Consider the following 22,386-nt stretch of genomic DNA (forward strand, 5'->3'; position numbering starts at 1 on the left):
GGGTGTGATCACACCAACAAAGTTGAATACATCCCCTCTTCTGTTAACAAGAGGAGATCTACCACACTCAACTTGGGTGTCACCTGGATATTTGCCCTGCCCTGGAGCACTGACCAGAGCTCCCTGGCCAACCTCAGAATGCACCTCTGGGTATTCATTGAAAGTGCAGATATTCTATGAAGCCACAGAGGCATAGTTCAAAGATGAAAGATGCCATAGGAGAAAACCAACAAGTGTCTCCATAAATGCCTAAAAATAAATGAAGAATTTTAAGAAACAAGAATAAGGATGATAGCACTACACACCAAAAGAACACAACAAAACTTCAAAGTTAGAATGTGAAGAAGAAGAATGATGAAATGCCTGAAACAGAATTCAAATGATCAATCACAGGGCTACTCATAAAACCAAGAAATCCACACATGACATGAACTTCCTAAACAATGAGCCAAAATAGAACTATATCCATTATGAAGTTAGCTTCTCTCAACTATTTCCTTGTAGAAATGAAAAATTTACTAGTACAATTATTTTTCTCAATTTTTAGCCATCTTCTCATAAGAACAGGAAGTATTATGTATACCCATTAAAATTATTGATAAAAAAGGAAAGCGCACTGTGTCAAATGGACATAATTTAATTATATGCTTTGAGATGTGAACCCATTCATGTCACATTAACATAAACTAATCAAAGTAGTGAAGAATATAATTTTTATTATTGTTCAGAGTTTAAGGAAAAACATACATAAACAGAGATCAGCCCAAGAGGCAAATAAAGAAAATTAGTTTAAAGTGAAGTAGTTTCTGAATTTAGTAACAGCAAAGATGTGTTCTAAAGAAATATAAATTCACTTTTCCTTAAGGCTTTGGAAATGTGTGGGAAGAGAAATTGATGTTTTTCTTTAATAACAAAAATAATTTATGTTTTTCTTTACTCACAAATCCTTTACCCCTGAAATACATGATGAAGAAAGAGTTAACACATACATTGTAGAGCCAGATTATGGAAAATTAATTCTGTATCAATGAACCTCAGACATTAAAATTACAACTGTTGATAATATTTGCTCATCTTTATGAGCTGAGTAGCTCTTGGAGTAATTGCTTATTTGCCAAGAGTTGAAGGGAATATCATGAATTAACAAAATTATATTTATCATCTTTAATATTTTAGGATCTTTAGGTTATAAATGTGTGAGGATGGTGATGTTAATTTTATTCAATTTATGCCCCAAAACAAAATGTCTTGAAGGTGCTCAAATTAGTGTTTGAATGAAGAAATGAAATTCATGATGACATATAAGGTTTATAAGATTAATATCATTAGCTGTGTTAGTACGGCAGAAAAAGGTGAAAGAAAGTAAACCTTTAATCAGGTAAGTACTTCAAATCAAGCTTTCTCATCCTTTATTTTGGCCTCTCAAAAACTTAACCACAGCATTGAAGGAAAGAGAAAAAGGAAGGGATGGAACAAGATATAAAGATGCACATTGTGATTATGTGCAGATAGCACCTACCCCAGTGAAGAAAACATGCAGCAATTACACAGCTTCCAGACTTAACAGGTACCTTCCGCATGTGTTGTCTCAGAAGTGAAAGAGAAACTGGAGAGGGAAAAAATGTACTATAAAAATTAATCAGCAGCTGTGTATCCTTGTCTTCTGCTCCAGTACACAGCTCTGCACTATCCCACTGAGTTGGGGAAAGTTAAATGAAGACCAGATGTTTGAAGGTGACATAGAGACTATAAATGAGAACTCCTGCCATGGAAAGAAAGAGAAAACCAAATGATGCATGGTAGAGAAGCTTAAAGAAAAAGAATGTGTCCTCTGCAAGTGGTATAGGCAGTCACTTCTCTAGTTTCATTAATCAGAAAGAACATAGGTAAACAGAAACTCGTGTGCATATAGGTAAATGCATTCTTTGGGTACACATCTTGTATTAGGCCTAAATTACAATTTGGTTGCACCAATCCAGCAGGAAGGCTGCCATGCTGTCACTGTGCATGGGAGTGGTGTTTGCTGAATTTGATTATAGCTCCAGAAGTAAAAATACACAAAGCACGGGCATCTTCATATGCCTCAGGATTTTGTCGGCAAGATCTGACTGGCAGAACCTTGATCATAAACTCAGAACCTCAGTGCAAAAGCGCAAAGAGTCTAGGAAAGTGAGTTGTTACTTCTATCACAATTATGCCCTGTAAGGCCCAAAGATGCTGGGTGGCCACAAACTTAGTCTGCTAAGCTGATTTTTACTGCTTTTACTAAATGGGGCTTCAGGAAAGATTCAGTTATCAATTACTATATCTGAGTTTTAATTTAAGCTTGATAAAGATTTAGTAGTTATGTATTCACTTGGTCATTTACAAAACCATGCCAAATGTTCAGTGCAAACCTTTGTATTCATTTGATTTTTCTAAAAAAGCAATCAGTGTAGCAAAATATGAGCATCTTTTAGTGTACAAAAAATTTAGTTTAGTATCTCTAACACCTCCTGCTGCCTTTGTGACTATAAAATTTAATACCTATTTTGTTTTTTCATATTTAAAATGGAAATTTTATAGAAACTTCACAATGCATTGCACAAATTTAATAAGCGTCGCATCTAAAAATTAGGCAGTGCTAGAAACACAATGTGAGAAGAAGAAAGCAAACTGAGTTTATTGACCATTTACCATGTTCTTAAAAAAGTGTTAGCAAATACACAAATATATAAAGATGAATCAGATTTGCTATGTGCTTTCAAACAGCTAAGACTAAGACAAATAATTAGAACAGATTGGTCAAGGTGCTTGAGCTAATAGAAGTACAGGAGGGAGCTTAACAGTTTCTAAGTGGAAGTGTGATAGCTAATTTTATGCATCATTTGATTGGGCCAAGGGGTAACTAGACATTTAGTCAAATATTATCCTGAATGAATCCAAGAGGGTGTTTCAGGAAGAAATTAACATTTGGATCTGATGACTGAGTAAAGCCTGTTGCCCTTCCTAATGTGTGTGAGCCCCATCCAATCAATTGAAAACATGGTCAAATAAGAGTAAGAGGGAACTCCTCTCACCCGGCTGCTTCAGTTGGGACATTGGATCACTTCTGTCCTTTCACTGGAATCTGAACCGTTAGTTCTCATCTCTCAGGCCTTCAGATCCACATCAGAACTATGCCATAGACATCATGGATTTCCAGCTTGTTAGCTACAGATCTTGGGACGTGTAAGTCACCTTATGAAATGAACCAGTTCCTTATCACCTCAATCATCGCTCTCTCTCTCTTCCTGTCTCACTCTCTCGCTCTTTTGCTCTCTTGCTCTCACTCTCATTATCAAGCATCTGCTATATGCAGACTATGCTTTCTGGTAATCTGTATCTCTGAGAAACCTTACTAATATAGGAAATAACTGTGGAATAGTTACTTGAAGAATGCTAGTAGTTTGCAGCATAAGTAGAATTATCATTCAATTGCATTTAAAATTCCCATTTTCTCCTATAATCAAAAATCACACAAATGACTCTGAAAGACTGGAAGCAACTGATCCTCTTTCTCTCTTTCTAGATCTGTTTGGGGGAATACAGTAGCCATTAACTACATGGACTGTTGTGTACTTCACATGTGATCAGCTTAAATTGAGATGTTCTCTCAGTTTAAAATGCACAGTAGCTTTCAATATATTATTACAAAAATAATGGAAGATAAGTTATTAATATTTTCTGCATTGCTTAAAGGGACTCAAATGAGAGATTGGATGAATTGTGTGAAATAACTAACAAAAATATTTCCAAGATTTCGTGAAAAAATATACATTATCTTTTAAGTCCATCTTTCCGAAATAGAATACGTAAATTTCTTTTTATTCTTTTCATATGGCTACCAGAAAATTTGAATTGCATATGTTGTAGTTGGATTCTTAGACAGAGAGGAGAGAAACCTAGACTTTCAGCAGGAAGCAGCTTATTTGATGCCAACAGGCTCAGAAGATTTTGATTGAAGTGTGGGTCCTGACCAAAGAAGGGCGTTGTCACAAACAACTTTAATTTCCCTTTACATATTTGATGACACATATCTTGATTGAATGTTTTAGAGCTATAGCACTGCTACACAATTACTACAAGACTGCACATCATTACACTAAAATTGCTTAGGTTGTAAGGTGGCTTTTCTCAGAAAGTTCTTTTACTCCTTTGTTCCTAGAAAGTCCCTGCTGGAAATTCCCTATCATAATGTCCCTGGGTGGCTAAGCGGTTTGCCTTTACAACTCACCTCTTTTTCCTCTGCATTGGGAGGCTTCTCTGCCACAGTGTATTTCCTATTACTTTTCTGTTGGGCTGTACTAATTAAGTTCAGTAGCATGGGACTGACCTGGGAACTTATTCAAAAAAACAGACTCCCAGCCCCAGCCCTACACTGAATGAAAACTTACGAGGTCCTCAGGAGCTTTGCATGCACAGGAAAGATAGTGAAACACTGCTGTAGCCCCTTGTCCTAGACAAAGACCATCTTGCTCCAACGGTAGAAGAGATTTCATTTCTGAACCCCTTAGAAAAGCTAACAAAGTAAGGATTGTCCAGCTTCACAAAAGCCAAGAATTCTGTGTATTATGTTCCTCTGTGCTAAATTTATCTTTGGTATATACATAATGTTCAGTTGTGAAAACGCCATACTCAGCAAACCTGGGGCATAAAAAATTCCACTTTATTTTGTTGTCAGTTTTGAGAAGGAGGCAGAATGAACTGTTTGCTATCCAGCACGTAGAGCTCTTCAGCAGGCTACTGTCCCCACCTAATGTCCTTTCTGGTCCTAAGACTAGCCTGAACACCCCCTGCAGCTCCTTTGTTCAGTGATTGCACTCCCACTGGCTGCACCCGCAGCTGTTGCAATGTCTGCCTCCCCTCACTCTTCTGTTATCATCCTGCTGATCATCCCTTTGGGCCTGGCTTCCTGCTTCCTCCCATGACAGCTAATTTTGTGCAAAAGTAATCTCAGGGTAAGGTGTTTGTAGTTGATAATAGCTTAATATTTTACCTCTCCTGTAGTTTTATTGCATTTTAATAGGAAGTTCCTGGAAATAAAATGGCTTATCTTAACCAGAGGGAATGAAAGGGAAGCAGTGGAATTTGGGGGGAAAAGAGTCAGGCCAATGGGAGGGATTTTGTGGCCAGAAAGGTCCTTCAATATCATTTCATCACCCCTGTAGTCCATGTGCATCTCCATTATCCAAAATATATTTATTCAATAAGAAGACTCAGTATCTAGAACTTGTCATTGTGTGAGATAATGAGACCTGAGAGAAAAGGGAACAATCACTGAAAATTTAGGATGGCATGAGTTAATTTTGTTAAAATATTGTTACTATAACAATATGAACAACTAAAGACCCGAAACTGGATACTATCTCTGTTTCTTACAGTCAAGTCATTTATGATGTTTGTTTTAAAAAAGTTTTTTAAAAAATAAAATATAATAAAAATACACAAATTATACAGAGCAGTAACATAAAAAAATAAATTTTCAAAAACTTCCTGATGAAGATTTTGTACCTTCCAGTAAACATAGAGAAGTTTATATATAAATTTCATTTCACATATTAATGAAAACATAAAATATGTACTCTTATATCTGACTTCATTAACTAAAACTTCTAGTTCTAAATTTGAACCATATTGTGTGAAACGTAGTTTTCAAAAACTCCAAAGATAATGCATTGTATGAGTACCTCAGAGTTTAATTCTACATCTTACAACTGACAAACTCTGGGATCTTTCTAGTTAGTAATAGCATGAATAATGATGATATAAATAGTTTCATTCATGTACCCATGTGCAAAGGAACAAGGGCACTTTAAAAGGTTTATGGGAAAATGAAATTCAAAGTATGAGCTTATTGTGGTGGAATTTTTTTCACATGGATTTCAAAATCTTTTGCATCAAAATAAACTCCTACTTTTATATTCATTTTTCTACAAACTGTTTGAAGTAGCCATCTATGTGTTCACATATTCCTGATAAGTGAAATTGCCTGTTGCAAAGTGTTACAGGTTTTGCCAGCTCTTGTCTGTACTCTTGAGGGAAAGTGGTTTTTCTACTTACTACCTGTTGAATTCTTTATGTAGTGCAGGATTAAGCTTGTGAGTATAAGTTAAATTGAAAGTATGTCAGTGTAAAAATTAAAATAAGAAAGGAAGAAGGAGAAATAAATATTAGAAGCATTGGAGGGAGGGAAGCAGGTAAAAAGTATTATTGTATTCTTAAAACTGTATATAAAATAGATGAAATTTGTTACTTTCATATAGATAAGTAAATACAATTTTTTAAAAAACCAAAAAAAACACAATAATATTTATTCACCCTCCCCATCTGTAAATTGTGCTATTTAAGCTGCTTGTGAAATCAATGTGTGTCCCAGGGAATATTCTTCTTAAGGCAATGGAAAGCTCAAAAGAGCCTGGGTCACAATGCACTTGTGTATATTCCCATGTCTGCTCACATCTTACTAACCAGCATTCCATTAGGGAAGTCACATCGTCACTCTTAAAATCAACAGTAGAGAAGTACACTCTACTCACTCACCATGAGGTCGTGATATGACAAAGGTAGGAATATACCAAAGACCTTTAAAACAGTTGTGGAAAATGAAAATAAAGTGACCTGGATTTTCAATGAATTCTTTGAAGTCACTTTGTATACCACTAATGTGGTGAAAAAGTTGGTTCAATAATTCAATGTAACACACAGCTTACATATAGGATAAGCTCTTTAGTAGATTGTCCTAACAGTTTTTTTTTTTTTTTTTTTAAGGATTCATTTATTTATTTGAAAGTTGGAGTTACACAGAGAGAGGGGAGGCAGAAAGAGAGAGAGAGGTCTTCCATCCTTTGGTTCACTCCCTAATTGGCCACATGGCCAGAGCTATAGGGATCCAAAGCCTGGAGCCAGGAGCTTCCTCCAGTCTCTCACGCGGGAGCAGGAGCCTAAGCACTTCAGCTATCTTCTACTGCTTTCCAGGCCCCAGCAGAGAGCTGGATTGGAAATGGAGCAGCCAGGACTAGAATCAGAACCCATACAGGATGCCAGTACTGAAGGCGGCGGCTTTACCCGCTACGCCACAGTGCTGGTCCCCGTCCTAACAGTTTTCTAAATTTTTACAACATTTTCAACTTCAACTGTAGTATATGAACTTCCTGATAGGCCCCAAAACTCTCTACTATTTAATATTATCAGTTCTCTAAACTTGCCAGTCAGGTTAGGATATACACCACATTGTTGTTTCAGTTAGCTTTTTACTGATTTTTAATAAGGTTATGAAGCTTTTAGTTTATTTATCACCACCTTGAATAAACTCTTTCTTAAAAAAAAGTTACACTCTGGGCCAGCGGCGTGGCTCACTAGGCTAATCCTCCGCCTAGCGGCGCCGGCACACCGGGTTCTAGTCCCGGTTGGGGCGCCGGATTCTGTCCCGGTTGCCCCTCTTCCAGGCCAGCTCTCTGCTGTGGCCAGGGAGTGCAGTGGAGGATGGCCCAGGTGCTTGGGCCCTACACCCCATGGGAGACCAGGAGAAGCACCTGGCTCCTGCCTCCTGCCATCGGATCAGCGTGGTGCGCCGGCCGCAGCGCGCTGGCCGCAGCGGCCATTGGAGGGTGAACCAATGGCAAAGGAAGACCTTTCTCTCTCTCTCTCTCACTGTCCACTCTGCCTGTCAAAAAAAAAAAAAAAAAAAAAAAGTTACACTCTGGCTGTGCTGTAACACCTGCCTTGTGTCACTTTTTTTTTTTTTTCCAAATTTTAGCCATTCTGATAGTATGTAATGATATTTTATGTGGTTGTACACAGTTACGAAGACCAATAATGTTTACACTTTCGTATTTGCTATTGACAAACAGAACTTGGTGAACTAGCTCTTCACGTGTTTTGATAACTTTTTGATTGGGCTATTTGATTGCTATTTGCTTTGCTGTTGAGTTTTGACAGTTCTTTATATATGTTAAATATTAATATTGTGTCAGATATGTAGTTTCTGAATATTTTCTCTTTAGCTGGCCTTTTCATCCTCTTAACTGGTATTTCTTAGAGAAAAGGTTTTTGTTATTTTTGACAAAGTTCAATTTTTTCATTTAAAGAGTATGCTTGTATGAACTTTTGCCTAATTTCTGAAGATTTACTACTACTTTTTTCTGAAACTTTCATGTTTTTAAATTTTGTTTTCCAGTTTGTGATCTAAGAGCATTTAACCTAACAGTTAAAGCAATGGTTAGTATCCTCATGTCTCGTACCTGAATATGATTCCTGGCCCTAGTGTCTGACTCCAATTTCGTCCTATAAAACACCCCGAGAGGCAGTGTTGCTTGCTTTAGAAACTGAATTCCTGCTACCCACCTGGGAAATCTGGGTTCAGTTCCTGGTTCCTGGCTTTGGCCTGTACCAATCCCTGACTACTGGGGACACTTGAAGAGTCAACCAACAAATGGGAGTGCGCTCTTTCTCTCCTTCTCTAAATAAATGTTAACAATTTGTTATCTACTTTGTTAATTTTTATAAAACCTAAGACTTATCTCAAAAGTCCTGTTTGTTTGCTCAATGGATGTCTAATTTTTTTCACACCAGTGGTTGAAAAGGTTATCTCTTCCCCACTGAATTGTTTTTGTTCCTTTGTCAAAATTTAGTCAGTCTTTGGGTGTGCATTTAGTACAGTGGTTCAGATGATGGTTGAGCTATTTCATACCTGACTTCAAATTCCAACTCCACTTCCAACTCCAGCTTCTGTTAATACAAGCCTTGGGAAACAGAAGGTGATAACTCGAGTATTTAGGTCCTTGTCACTGGAATGGAAGACCTAAATTAAATCCCAGGCCAGCTTTGACCTGGCCACAATTTAAAGACTAGAAGTATTTGGTAACTGAACCACTAGATGGAAAACTCTATTTGTATCTATATCTGTCTCTCTTCATTTCTTTCAAATAAAAATTAATAAATAATGAAGATATTAAAATAAAATTCTAATGAAAATCAATATTTGTGTGAATTTGTTTCTAGATCTCTGTACTATTCCATTTGTACATTGGTCTATGTGCCTTTACTATACCAGTATCACATATTCTGAAACACTGTATCCATTTAACACATCTTGAGAACAGGTAAACTGACTCTTCCTATTTTATTTTTCCTCTTCAGTTATTTTAAATTTCTCTTTTCACAAAAAGTTTTAAATATGCATATCTATACCTACCAATAGAAAGTTCTTTGCGTTTGATAGGAATTGTGTTTGATCTATATATCACTTTGAAGAAAATCTATCTTTACTACATTAAGACCTCAATCCACTGAAAGACGTTTATTCTGATATTATTTAATTTCTTTCATTAATGATTTTCATTTTTAGCATATAAGTCTTACAGGTGTTTTACTTACACTGATAGTTTCTGTATCTTGAGCAAATTGATTCACTGATATAGTAGGTAAAACTTAAATGTTTTCTGTTTGTAAGGCTGAACTTTCTTTTGTAGGGGTTTTTGCCTTCTATTTTCTCTTATCTGTACTTTGGGGTTCCCAAGTCATAGCATCTTCTTAGTCTGATATATATGAAGCACAAAGAAAACATCAGAAACTGATTACCAGGTTGTTCTTCAGGTCTTGAAATTTATAGTCAGATTTAATCCTTCTCTCCATCTTGCAGAATCTTCCTAGGATTGTTATATAAATATCACCCACGGTTGCATGTTGTACAGAAAAGAATAGGGAAAAGCACATCTATTCCATCTTCCCTGATAGAGCAGTCTTAGCATACACAGGACCACTAGAGGTTCTCAGATTTTATCTAGTGGCTCCATAGGGGCTCCTCTCATAGGCATCCATTGTTGAAGGTGAGCACTTAAATTCCTACAATTGCTCTGATGATGAACTATAAAAGTTCTCATTATTTCTGTTAAGAAATAATGTGTATTTAAACACATTCCACCTGACAGAGCCCCTAGACAACAGCCGTTATGAAGAATCAGCTCTTAGGATCATGGAGCCATTCTTCATGGTGATGGATGAAAATTGCAGAACACAAACGTCAGGATCAGAAGAATATCTGCTTCATCCCACCTCTCCCTCATTCCAAAATAAGTGAGACAGAGATAAGGGACTTAAGACTTTTCTAATCAGCACCTGTGGCATAGTCCTGTTGCCTCATTTTTGTTAGAAAGGAATCAGAGCATCTGATTTCCATTGATTCTTCTATCCTCTCAGGCTGAAAGGAAAGAAGGAAAGATTATCATACTGAACAAATTCCCTGAAACGTTTTCTGTAGATGACAGTGTTGAGGAACAACATCGATTTGGCTACAGCTTCAGCAAACTCTTACTGTGGCCGCTTGTCTACTTGCTTTAAAGTCAATGTTATTTCTTATCAACGACTTCTCCCTCTGTTTGCTCTCGATTTGGGAAGTCATTGCCTGGTGTGGCTTTTCCAGACTGGCCCTCTGCACATGGGTCTAACTCCACCTGAAGGCATACTCCAACTTGTAGCCTTCATTGTGTCTATTGTTCATTACAAAGGCTCCTGCAGCACAAACCATGGGCAGAGGCATTGTGCCAAGCATGCCATGTGAATGGACAACCTGCATGAGAACCATCTGGAATGTGTGTGATTGACCTACTTGGCATCGTACTTCCGAGAGCAGTAACTTTGGGCATCTCTGTGGGGGCAACAGGAGGATGCTGGCTAATACCAACAACTCCACTAAGATCTGTTTATATATCTGCAGAAAGAGTTCAGCTGTTCTGTAACTGAACTATTATCAAAGAGCCTCTATCTTTCACAGACATAAATATACTGCACCCAGCTCTCGATGATGCACATCCAGACTCTGTCTTGTAATTCCTCTAAATTTCCAGTGCTTAAACCCGTGCAGCAATCTCGCCTTCAGCCCTTGCTCCATGGTTGGAAAGGGTTTTCTTATTCACCCAGCGTCATCTCAAAATCTCAGCTGAGGCAATTTTCAAAACTTCTTCTCCAGCCAGAAAGAATACATACTCTATATTTCACTGCATGTTTGGGTTCAAGGGAAAATGTTACATTAGCACTCATGCAACTCGTTTCTCTATCCCTGACTTTTTCAATCTTCCTCCATCCACACTCTTTTGTATACCCCATTTTTTGAGAATCAACCTCTGTGCCCATCGTAGTCTATAGCACCTAGCACACAGTCAAATAGGTCTTGAATTTATTACTGATGACAATTTTATTGCATACATTAGATTTCTATCAGTATTGATTCACCCAAGATTTAACTTCTTGTTCAAGAGAAAATTTTCAGTGTCCCATGCTGGAATGTACTTTTTTTTTTTTTTTTTTGGACAGGCAGAGTGGAGAGCAAGAGAGAGAGACAGAGAGAAAGGTCTTCCTTTGCCGTTGGTTCACCCCCCAATGGCTGCTGCGGCCGGCGCACTGCGCTGATCCAAAGCCAGGAGCCAGGTGCTTCTCCTGGTCTCCCATGGGGTGCAGGGCCCAAGGACTTGGGCCATCCTCCACTGCACTCCTGGGCCACAGCAGAGAGCTGGACTGGAAGAGGGGCAACCAGGACAGAATCTGGCGCCCCAACCTGGACTAGAACCCGGGGTACTGGTGCCACAGGCGGAGGATTGTCCTATTGAGCCGAGGCGCCTGCCCACTGGAATGTACTTTTGCTCTCTGTATACATACACAAGAATATACACAATAGTGATGATTTACTTAAGGAATCCTTTGAGGAAATTCTTTTTTTTTTACAGATTTATTTATTTATTATTTGAAAGTCAAAATTACACAGAGAGAGAAGGAGAGGCAGAGAGAGAGAGAGAGGCTTTCTATCCTCTGGTTCACTGCCCAGTAGGCTGCAATGTCTGGAACTGCGCCAACCCGAAGCCAGGAGTCAGGAGCTTCTTCCAGGTCTCCCATGTGGGTTTCAGGGACCCAAGGGCTTGGGCCATCTTTCACTGCTTTCCCAGGCCATAGCTCAGAGCTGGGTCAAAAGTGGACCAGCTGGGTCTCAAAACCGGCACCCACCCAGCAGTGCAGGCGGCGGCTTTACTCACTACACCACAGTGCTGGCCCCAAGAGAGTTCTTATAAATAGATTTTATGAGACTGTATTACTTACTGCCTTTTAAAAATGGTTAATGATTAGAGATGAATATTGACTCAAAGTTATAGAAAATAACTTCACTTATTCATTATAAGAGTATATTTCAGATTTGAGGGTACACCAGTAAGAATTATCCAATTATTTTAATAGTAGTAATGTTTAAAGACATCTTTGAAAATTCATCACTTTCTGATATTTTCTCTTGGAAAGTCGTTTTAAATTACTCCAATTTTGCATTTATAAATAAATTATTGTAAAATAATTTAAGTGAATATACTTTCTCTTCAAAGGAAAGTGAAAAAGACACATCCTAAGAGAATCAAAAGTCTCAAATTAAGCATTAATATTTTGATATTAATTTTAAGGTGGGTGATGCTGCCAAGAAAGCGGTGCCATTGTGCTTTGCTGTGCTAAGGATATAGCAGGTAGCTGCTACCACTTCTGCCTGATAAAGCTTTGTGTACATTTGGGCTCTTGCTTGGAAGATAAATGAGCGCACTTCAGGGTTTGGTCTATAGGCAGATGATTGAAATTCAGAGGGTATTTTTATGCATTCAAGCGAGTATTTCCGACAGTACATTTCTGTGTGGGTGGTCTCAAAGGGAGTAGATGAATGGAAACAGAAAGAAAGATTGTTTATAGGGAGGAAATGAAAGGCATTAGTTTCTATGGAGGACAAGCAGGTGACCTAGATTCCCCACACTGGATGTGTACTCTGATGGACACTGTTTAAAAGACAGAAAGAAAAAAAAAATGTTTGATAGAAGCCCTGGCTTTAGTTTCCAGCCAATTCGCATCAAGTCTCTTTGAAGAGGATTGCTGATCCCAAGAGAAGCTTTTATTTGATATCCGTTTCATGTGCCGGGTTTATGTAGGGCTCAGATAATCACACAGGAAAGTTCTCACCGAGATTGCTTAGTCTATCCCTCGCCGTGGCATGCTGTTCTTTGGACCTTTGAGTTTAAACAAACAAACATGAAATCTGAACGATTCACTTGTGATCCTCAAGTCGTTGATCCCTTTCTAGAAAACTGTTCTTATTTTCTTGTGAAATTGAAAAGCAACTTGATGCAATTCTGTAACATTCCTTTGTTTTGAAAGGAATGTGAGTGAATGTGATATGCAAAGATGTGGAATAGAAGACAGAAGTAGTGTATGAAAGACCATGTGTTTATACCATGGCTTCCATCATGACTGTAAAAGTTCATTGATAGTAGAGAACAGAATTGTGTACGTGCATGTGTGTTTGTCTTTTTTATTATTTATTATTTTTTTTTTTGACAGGTAGAGTGGATAGTGAGAGAGAGAGAGAGAGAAAGGTCTTCCTTTGCCGTTGGTTCACCCTCCAATGGCTGCCATGGCTGGCGCACTGCGGCTGGCGCACCGCGCTGATCCGAAGGCAGGAGCCAGGTGCTTCTCCTGGTCTCCCATGGGGTGCAGGGCCCAAGCACTTGGGCCATCCTCCACTTTATTCCTGGGCCATAGCACAGAGCTGGCCTGGAAGAGGGGCAACCGGGACAGAATCCGGCACCCCGACCGGGACTAGAACCCAGTGTGCCGGCGCCGCTAGGAGGAGGATTAGCCTAGTGAGCCGCGGTGCCGGCCGTGGTTATGTCTTCCTATCTGCAGCAACTAGCAAAAATCTGATTTGTGGATGGTGCTCAGCACTATGCACTGAAAAAGTGACTCTTGTGGTTTATCATTACAGCTTTCTAAATCAAAGCATTCTGAAAACCATCTCAAAACCAGCAGTATGAATAACTAATGGATTCTGTCAAAATGCAATGATGTTCTAAAAGCTTTTAGTAGTTTTAATTTGCTTGTCGCTTATAATGTAAGTGGTAGATAGGGGTTTGTTAGTTACAGCTTCAGAAGGTTCAACCGTGTTTGACACATGATGTGGATCATAGATAGTTGATCAGGCTGAAATATGTAGTAGAGATGGTACGCATAACCACATATATGGATGTAATGAAAGAGATGTTCAGACCTTTGTCCAGAACCTCAAATACAGAAATGCCTACAGATTCTCTTAAATCAATCATTCACAGACATGGCAAAGTCAACATTTTATAAACAGAACTTGTGGTTATCTTTCTGTTTTCTCTCTTAGAAAATGTCATGACTATCTCCTCAATTGCATAAGTCAAACATCTGAGAGCTTTTATTGTAATTTCCGTTTTCTTTGTTGTTTCCACATGTAATTAATCATTAAGTGTTATAGTTTGTACTTGAGGTTGGTGGGCCTTCCACTGGGGACTTGAGCATGTATAGAATGTTAATTAGTGGAAATAGTTGATTTTTACTCATCTTCAATCTCATCAACTTACCCTGAATGTTTGTTGATTTTTTTTTCTTGTTCCCTTTTTCCCTTCCTTCCTTCCTTCCTTCCTTCCTTCCTTCCTTCCTTCCATCCTTCCTTCCTTCCATCCTTCCTTCCTTCCTTCTTAACTGCCCTGTGCTAAGTCTTATGCATAGCTGATCTGTTGTTTCTCTTCAGGATCACTGATGTTAATGAATGTTCAATATCCTAAGTGCTTTCCTAATGGAAACCACTTAAAATTTGGACTGGAGAAGCCCTTTAAAGTTTTTCTTTATTAAATTTTCACATTAATTGGTACATTTCAAGAGCCAGTGTTTTTCTTGGCTTCTAATATTTTTTAGTCTCATGTTAATATGAACCTCTTCAATGATTTTAGTTACTGTTTATACTTTCTATTATTAAAGGGAAGAAAATGCAATTTTTAAAAATTATAGTAGTTTTTTTAGTTAACTAATAGTAAACAAAAGGAAAATAATTTCAAAAATGTTTATCAGAATTAAAAAATACTTAAAATATTACAAATGAACTAGCACGGTATGTGCAAAATATACACATAAAACATGTAAAATTTTTATAATAGAAAGTAAAGAAGACATTGGAAATGGAGGCATACCATGTTTATCACTGAAAAATTCAGTATTATGAAAGTAATATATTATCACCATAATTCTAATAAGCCTTTATGTAGAAATTAGCGAGTGAATTCTAAAGCTTAGCAGTATAAGAATAAATGAGATTAGTTTTTCCTTAAAAGTTTGGTAGTATTCAGTAATTAATTCACTAAGTCCTGGACTTTTCTTTGTTGGGGTGCTGTGCTCTTTATCACCAATGCAATCTCAGTCCTGGTTATTTTTCTGTTCAGATTATGTCTTTTTGCCACATTTTTGATAAATTATATTGAAATATAATGCAATATTTTTAATTTAAAAATTCTTAATTGTAAAATACAAATTGTGGGGAGCAATCCGGACTAGACTAAGTTACTCGAATTAAGACTTATTCTATGCATCTGCTCTCCCACAATATGGCGCTGGGAGAGAAGTAAACAGCTTCCGCGCAGCTGCCTCCAGTTCAACTAATAAACTGTAGGACTTGCTCCTGATTGGAGAGCAGCGTACTCGGCGTGTGGGCAGCCGAGTTGGGATTGGCGGAGGAGGACTATAAAGGAGGAGAGAGACGGCATGCACCAGGAACATCTATGGGGAACATCTAGCTGAAGGAACACCTGTGCAGCCCCCCAGAAAGCCGGCCGGCGGTGTGCCGCTCCCCTGCGGAAGTGGGGATTGTGGCCAGGGGGAACTGCCCTTCCACGGAGGTGGAAGGGATAGTAGCCAACCCGGGAAGAACCAGCAGCAAACCCGGGGAGGGCCGAGCAGACGAAAGAACAGCGCAGGGTCCTGTGTCGTTCCTCCACGAAGAGGGGGAGCGACAACAAATTACATAAAATGTTTCATTTTTACTATTTATAAATATACAGTCCAGTAGTATTAAGTATATTAAAATTGTTATGCAGTAAATCTCCAGAATTTTTTTATCTTGTGAAACTAAAACTTCAGATCCATTAAACAATAGCTCTCCTTTCCCCTCCACTCAGATCCTAGCAGCCACAATTCTACTTCCTGTTTCTATGGTTATTATTCTAAATACCTCATGCAAGTGGAATCATATTGTATATGGCTTTTCATGGCTGGCCTATTTTACTTAGTGTCATGTCTTCAAGGCTCCTCCATGTTGTAGCATGCATCAGAATTTTCATCCCTTTTATGGCTAAGATTTTCTTGTATGCATAAATCATATTTCGCATACCCACTTATCTATCAATGGAACATTTTAGTTGCTTCTACATTTGGCTATCATGAGTAATGATTCTATGAACATAGATGTGCAACTATCTGTTTAAAATCCTGCTTTCAATATTTTTGGATATATGTCTGAATGTGAAATTGATAGATCCTATGCAAATTTATTTTTAAGTATTTTTCAAGAATCTCCATAGTAACCTTGGTGGAGGTTGTTCTACTTAGTATCCCAGAGAGTGTATAGGGTTAAGATTTCTCTACATTCCCACAATCACTTGTTATTTCCTGTTTAGTATTAACTATGTTAATGGAAGCAAAGTAGAATCTTATTTTGATTTAAATTTGCTTTCCCCAACCATTAATGATGCTGAGAATCTTTTCATGTGCTTATCAGGAATGTACTTTGCTTGTAATTCTTACTTGGGTTCTTTTATTATTGTTGATGATGATGATGACAAATTGAAAAAGTTCTTCATATATTCTGAATAGTAACCCCTCACCAGATATATAATTTGCAAATATTGTCCAACTTTTTGAATTGTGTCTTCATTATGTTGGATGTATTACTTGGTCGCCAATAAATTTTTATTTTGATATAGGCCAACTTATCTATTATTTTAACCTTTTTTGGCTTATGTTTTTGTGTCATATCCAAGAGATCATTGTGAAACTCAATATTTTAAAGATTTTCCCTCTACATTCCTCTGAAAGCTTTGTGAATTTAACTATGACATCTAGATGTTTGATCCACTTTGTCTTAATTTTTATATGTGGAATACAATGAGATTCCAATTTACTTTGTTGTGTGTGAATATCCAGTTTTCCCAACATCATTTATTGAAAAGACTCTCCTTTTTTTTCTATTCTATTCAATTTTTCTACATGTCCCTTTTTGTGTAAGTATAACACTATTTTGATTATCAGAGTTTTTAATATGTTTTGAAGCTAGAAAATGTAAGAACTCAAACTTTGTTCTTTTACAAAATTGTTTTGGCTATTTGCATCCTTTAATATTCACTTGAATTTTGCATTATTCAATTACTGCAAAAATTGTTGAGATTTTGATGGGGACTATATTAAATCTGTAGATTGTTTTGGATGGTTTTAGCATGTTAACAATATTAATTCTTCCAATCCATGAACACAGATTGTATTTACATTTATTTATGTCTTCTTTAAATTCTCTCATTAATATTTTATAGCTTTTTCTTTCCATCCTTGAGTCAATTTGTCCCTAATTATTTTTTCTATTTATGACTGTTATAAGTGGAATTTATTTCTCAATTTCCTTCATTAATTTTAGTGTGTAAAACAACAAATTTTTGTTTAATGAATTTATATCCTAGTATTTTATCTAAATTCATTTAGTATCTATCTATCTATCTATTTATTTATTTATATTCCCAGTTGCCGTTGCCAGGACTTCCAGCAGTGTGTTTAGACCAAAATGGTAAAAATGTCTTGTTTATGTCCTTTTAGGAAAAACTGTCAGTCTTTTACCATTGTGATGCTGAGATGCCATTGTGTAGTGCATGAGAACTAATTTTTTTAATGCATCATTCTCTAGGACACCTCAGATCATGAAATTCTGCCAATAAAAGAGAAATTTACCTAACTGCTTAATCAGTAACTCTTCCTATACTTCCTTGAGTAGTATCTTTCTCAAAGTAATTTACCTGAATAACACATTTGACTACTTTACTTAGTAGAATTTAAAAATCCTTATCTGTTATAATATCTAAAGCAATGACACCTTGCCATTGAATATATTTAAATGTAAAACTTGTCTTCTGTTTTTCAGAAGATGCTTATAAGACCCAGGTCAGGATTGACAATGAACCAGCTTACTTGGACATCTTGGACACCGCTGGACAGGTAGGCAATATTCTTAAAACTCTCCAGTCTCTGAAACTAATTTACTCTTTAACTTCAAATTAAATTCCTTTGCCATAGAATAGAGGGTGAGTTTGTTCAAACAGAAGAACAAATTTTTAGCATTGATTAGAAAATAAATATGAAAAGGATTGGCATGAAAATCTGCCTCATAACTCATGGCCAACAAGAACATTTCAAAATTCCTCCAATTTTCTAAATATAAAAAAGCTTACATGCTGTGGGATGTTATCAACGAAACTATAAAACTAATAAAACAGTTTATCATCTTTCTCCAGATGTGCATAAAACTTGATCCTACATGCTAATTTGACAATGATTTTTATTGGAGAATTTTAGGTGAAAATAGAAAGGGATATTTCTTAGCAAATAAGTTCATGAAAACAAGACTTGGGAGACAGTTCAATGGGATGAGTAGCAAAGCAGATTTAGCCTGAACTAATGAATTAGTTTGCAGTTCTTTAGAGGAGACAATGAGGAGAAGAGGAAAAAGAATAAAAAGAGGAATAAGAAAAGTAGAAATAATAAAATTTGATATAAAAATTTGGAATGAAATACTACATAACAATTACAGGTAAAATGTGAAGAAAGGTATAAGTTAAAAAACATCACAAAGTTCTTATATTTTGTAAAAGGGGAATTTTTTAACATCATACTTTTAAAGCTTTCATGTTACATCATAAGCATATATTAAATGCTAGATATGTGCTATATAACTTAAAAACAAGCTAAGGAAAAATAAACAAAAATATCTACAATATAAGACAGAAAATAAAGAAGAAAAGAAACAAAAAGCAAAGAAATTTATATATTTAAATATAAATAAGTGGAGTATAAATTGCATATTTTGAAAAAGCTGCATGGATTTTAAAAATTTTTGCCAAAATATTCTATTTTTTATTTATATTTATATTTATTTATTTATTTATTTATTTTTGCCAGGCAGAGTGGACAGTGAGAGACAAAGACAGAGAGAAAGGTGTTCCTTTTGCCTTTGGTTCACCCTCCAATGGCTGCCAAGGCCGGTGTACCGCGTCGATTCAAAGGCAGGAGCCAGGTGCTTATCCTGGTCTCCCATGAGGGTGCAGGACCCAAGTACTTGGACCATCCTCCACTGTACTCCCAGGCCACAGCAGAGAGCTGGCCCGGAAGAGGGGCAACCGGGACAGAATCTGGTGCCCTGACAGGGACTAGAACACGGTGTGCCGGCGCCGCAGGCGGAGGATTAGCCTATTGCATCATGGCACCGGCCTAAATATTCTATTTTTAATTACATTTTCCATGTTTTTAAAGTACTCTCATATATCAGATATCATAGTGAATGAAATGGATTTATCTCCCATACAAGAATAATCAGTTGTGACATTTAATATGAAATAAAACTAATATGCATTTGGTTTAAAAGAGGCAATTTAATAGTATAGTACAGTAGTGGATTAAAGAATAAACAAAATATATGCAAAAAGTAAACAAATCTAAAGTTGGTATAGCTGTATTAATATCAACAAAAATAGATTTAATGCAAAAACTTTATTAAGGAATAAAAGTGCTAGCTAATACTGAAAAAATCATGAAAATGTTTTAAATTTCTAATCTGTAAAATTCAAGTCAAATAGAAAATATCATAAGGAAAAATTATAAATCAAAAATAATAAATTATGGGTAGTTTTGATACGCCTCTATCAGTAAGCAGTAGATGAAAAAGTACCAGAACAAGCATTTGAATTAGTGATTAAGATGCTGGTTGGGAGACCCATATCTCAGAGTGCTTGGGTTCCAGTTCCACCTTCACTTCTGATCCCAGCTTCCAGCTAAATGCGTGAGTCCTTGCCACCGACTTTTCTCCAGTTCCTGTTACACACAGAGGCTAGCTACTTTAACATTTCCCCTCAAGAGAAGTAACCCATAATCTTATGGAGGTAGAATGGGTGAAGGCCTGTCTTCTGTATTTTCTTAAAGCAGGCATGTAACCAGAGAGCTGGTTGTGTGCATTCTTCTCTTGCTGTCTGTCCTATTGCTGTTTGAGAGTAGCCTGGGAAAATGTCATCCTGCACTGTCTTTTTTTTTTTTTTTTTTTAACAAGCAGAGTGGACAGTGAGAGAGAGACAGAGAAAAAGGTCTTCCTCTTCCGTTGGTTCACCCTCCAATGGCCGCCGCGGCCGGCACACTGCAGCCGGTGCACCTGGCCGATCCGATGGCAGGAGCCAGGTACATATCCTGGTCTCCCATGGGGTGCAGAGCCCTAGCACTTGGGCCATCCTCCACTGCACTCCCTGGCCACAGCAGAGAGCTGGCCTGGAAGAGGGGCAACAGGGACAGAATCCGGCACCCCGACCAGGACTAGAACCCAGTGTGCTGGTGCTGCAAGGCGGAGGATTAGCCTAGTGAGCTGCGGCGCCGGCCCCTGCACTGTCTTAAGACTTGGTCAAGTCATTCGATGGGAAAGGCTGGAAGCCCTGACTTACAGCCATCTGGAACTGGATGGCTTTTATTCTGTTAAAGAGAAAACTAGTGTATTCATGACACATGGTATAAAACAAATCAGTAAGTGTATGGAATCTATAGGGTCAAGGAGAAATAACAACAAGGATTTCCATCACCCAATGCTTGGCCAAAAATTCCAACCCTGCTTTGCCTGGTTCTGTAGATGTCTAGCTTCATCCAAGAAATGTTGAATATGATTTTGTTCATGTTTGAGTGTTCAATTTGAGTGACCCCAAAATAGCATTCTTAAAGTGTGCCACAAATACATCCTTGGTCAACAACATGTCTAAAGGCCTGATTTTTTTGAAGGACTGGGCTTGACCACCCTCACGAGGGGTCCTTGGTCAAGGCAGATTTTAACTGGGCAAAGATCTGCTCTCCCCCTCCCCCCACAAAGGAGGAGGCCTTTTTCTGACTTGCTCTTGAGAGCCTGATATAGGAGCTTTGCAATTTCCTGTACCTAGGTAGCAATTACCTGTTAGAAAAATTCCAGAGCTAGTAGATGTAGGATTTGCTGTATACTTGACACTGGCATTCTTTTCACATATACAGAGTGTTTTTCTTTAAATTGATTACTAATCCAATTGCCAAGAATGTGATTTCTAGAAGACTGATTATTTGGTGGAAACAGAATTTTATGTTTTGGCTTAGAATGTGATACATTCCTATAGGTTAAACGAATGGTTACATCTTGGGGGAAAAAGGGGAGGATATGGGAAAGGGGAAAGACATAAAGTACATATTATACATGTAATCATTTATTTTCTATAAAAAATCTGATTAAATGCGAAGAAGTATTAAAAGTTGAAAACCTTGTTTGTAGATATAACAGACTTCATCATATTATTTTCCTTTGTACTTAAAATAGTAATTTTCTAAGATTTACTTGTTTATTTAAAAGTCACAGCTACAGAGAAAAAAAGGGAGAGAGGGAGAGAGACAGACACACACCGAGAGAGAAAGAGAGAGAGAGAGAGAGAAAGAAAGAGAAAGAAAAGAGAGAGAGACAGAGAGATTGGGAACAGAAGGTAATCTCTGGTCCCTATGGAGCAGACGTAAATAAAGCAGCAAAACCCCATTCACCCATGTCTGATACAGCTCTGCTTCAGGAATCACACAGACTTGTAAATTAGGAAAATCATGAATAGTAGGGGCTTCAAGACACTGAGTTTGGTGTGATTTGTCATACAGTGCCATTATAATAATAACTGATTGATATAGCATATTAATAGAAAAATTTTAGCTCAGTGTAGCTGGAGATGGAGAATATTACCTGTTTGTGGATAAAATAGTTGTAATGGGAGTTAAATCAGAGATTCTATGTTCTGATAATACTGAGAAACATGCAAACACATAATTAAAAAGATAAAGCTATTAATTTTGTATACCATCAAATATTTTTCTAAGCAAGTATCAACTGCAGCCAAACATAGCCAGGAATACATAAGGCTAAACAGATGGTGATGTGTTGGCTTCCAAACTATTATTAATCCTGCACATGCAGGAGGTGGTCTATACAGTTGATTTAACAGAACTTATGTCCCTGTGGGGGATAGGGGAGAAAACTACTGAAATATTTTAAATAATGTCAACATGTTCTCTTTTGATATTATTAATTTTTAACATTTGTTAAAAGTTTTTATCCTCACAACAAACCCAGGGGGTAGGTGAAAAAGTTATTACTGATGTCACCACCTAGACTTTGAGTAAAATGTTATCCGAATAAATGAAGTGACTCCTGTAGGCAAATTAGGAAGCCAAGTTCCAGTGTATTTCCCATTTGTGCTTTGATGG

General features: G+C 37.3%; 1 protein-coding gene across 4 annotated transcripts in view; it reads left to right on the forward strand.

Annotated features, from left to right (window-relative positions):
• Window positions 1–22,386, forward strand: part of RIT2 (Ras like without CAAX 2) — a 349,849-nt gene that overhangs the window by 106,003 nt on the left and 221,460 nt on the right. For all 4 annotated transcript variants that reach the window (XM_051851090.2, XM_070049812.1, NM_001197063.2 and 1 more), the window contains 1 exon segment: window positions 18,017–18,090. In XM_051851090.2, the coding sequence (XP_051707050.1) occupies window positions 18,017–18,090 (74 nt within the window).

The sequence above is a fragment of the Oryctolagus cuniculus genome, chromosome 10 (genome assembly GCF_964237555.1).
Source record: "Oryctolagus cuniculus chromosome 10, mOryCun1.1, whole genome shotgun sequence".
In the NCBI taxonomy this organism is placed as follows: Eukaryota; Metazoa; Chordata; class Mammalia; order Lagomorpha; family Leporidae; genus Oryctolagus; species Oryctolagus cuniculus.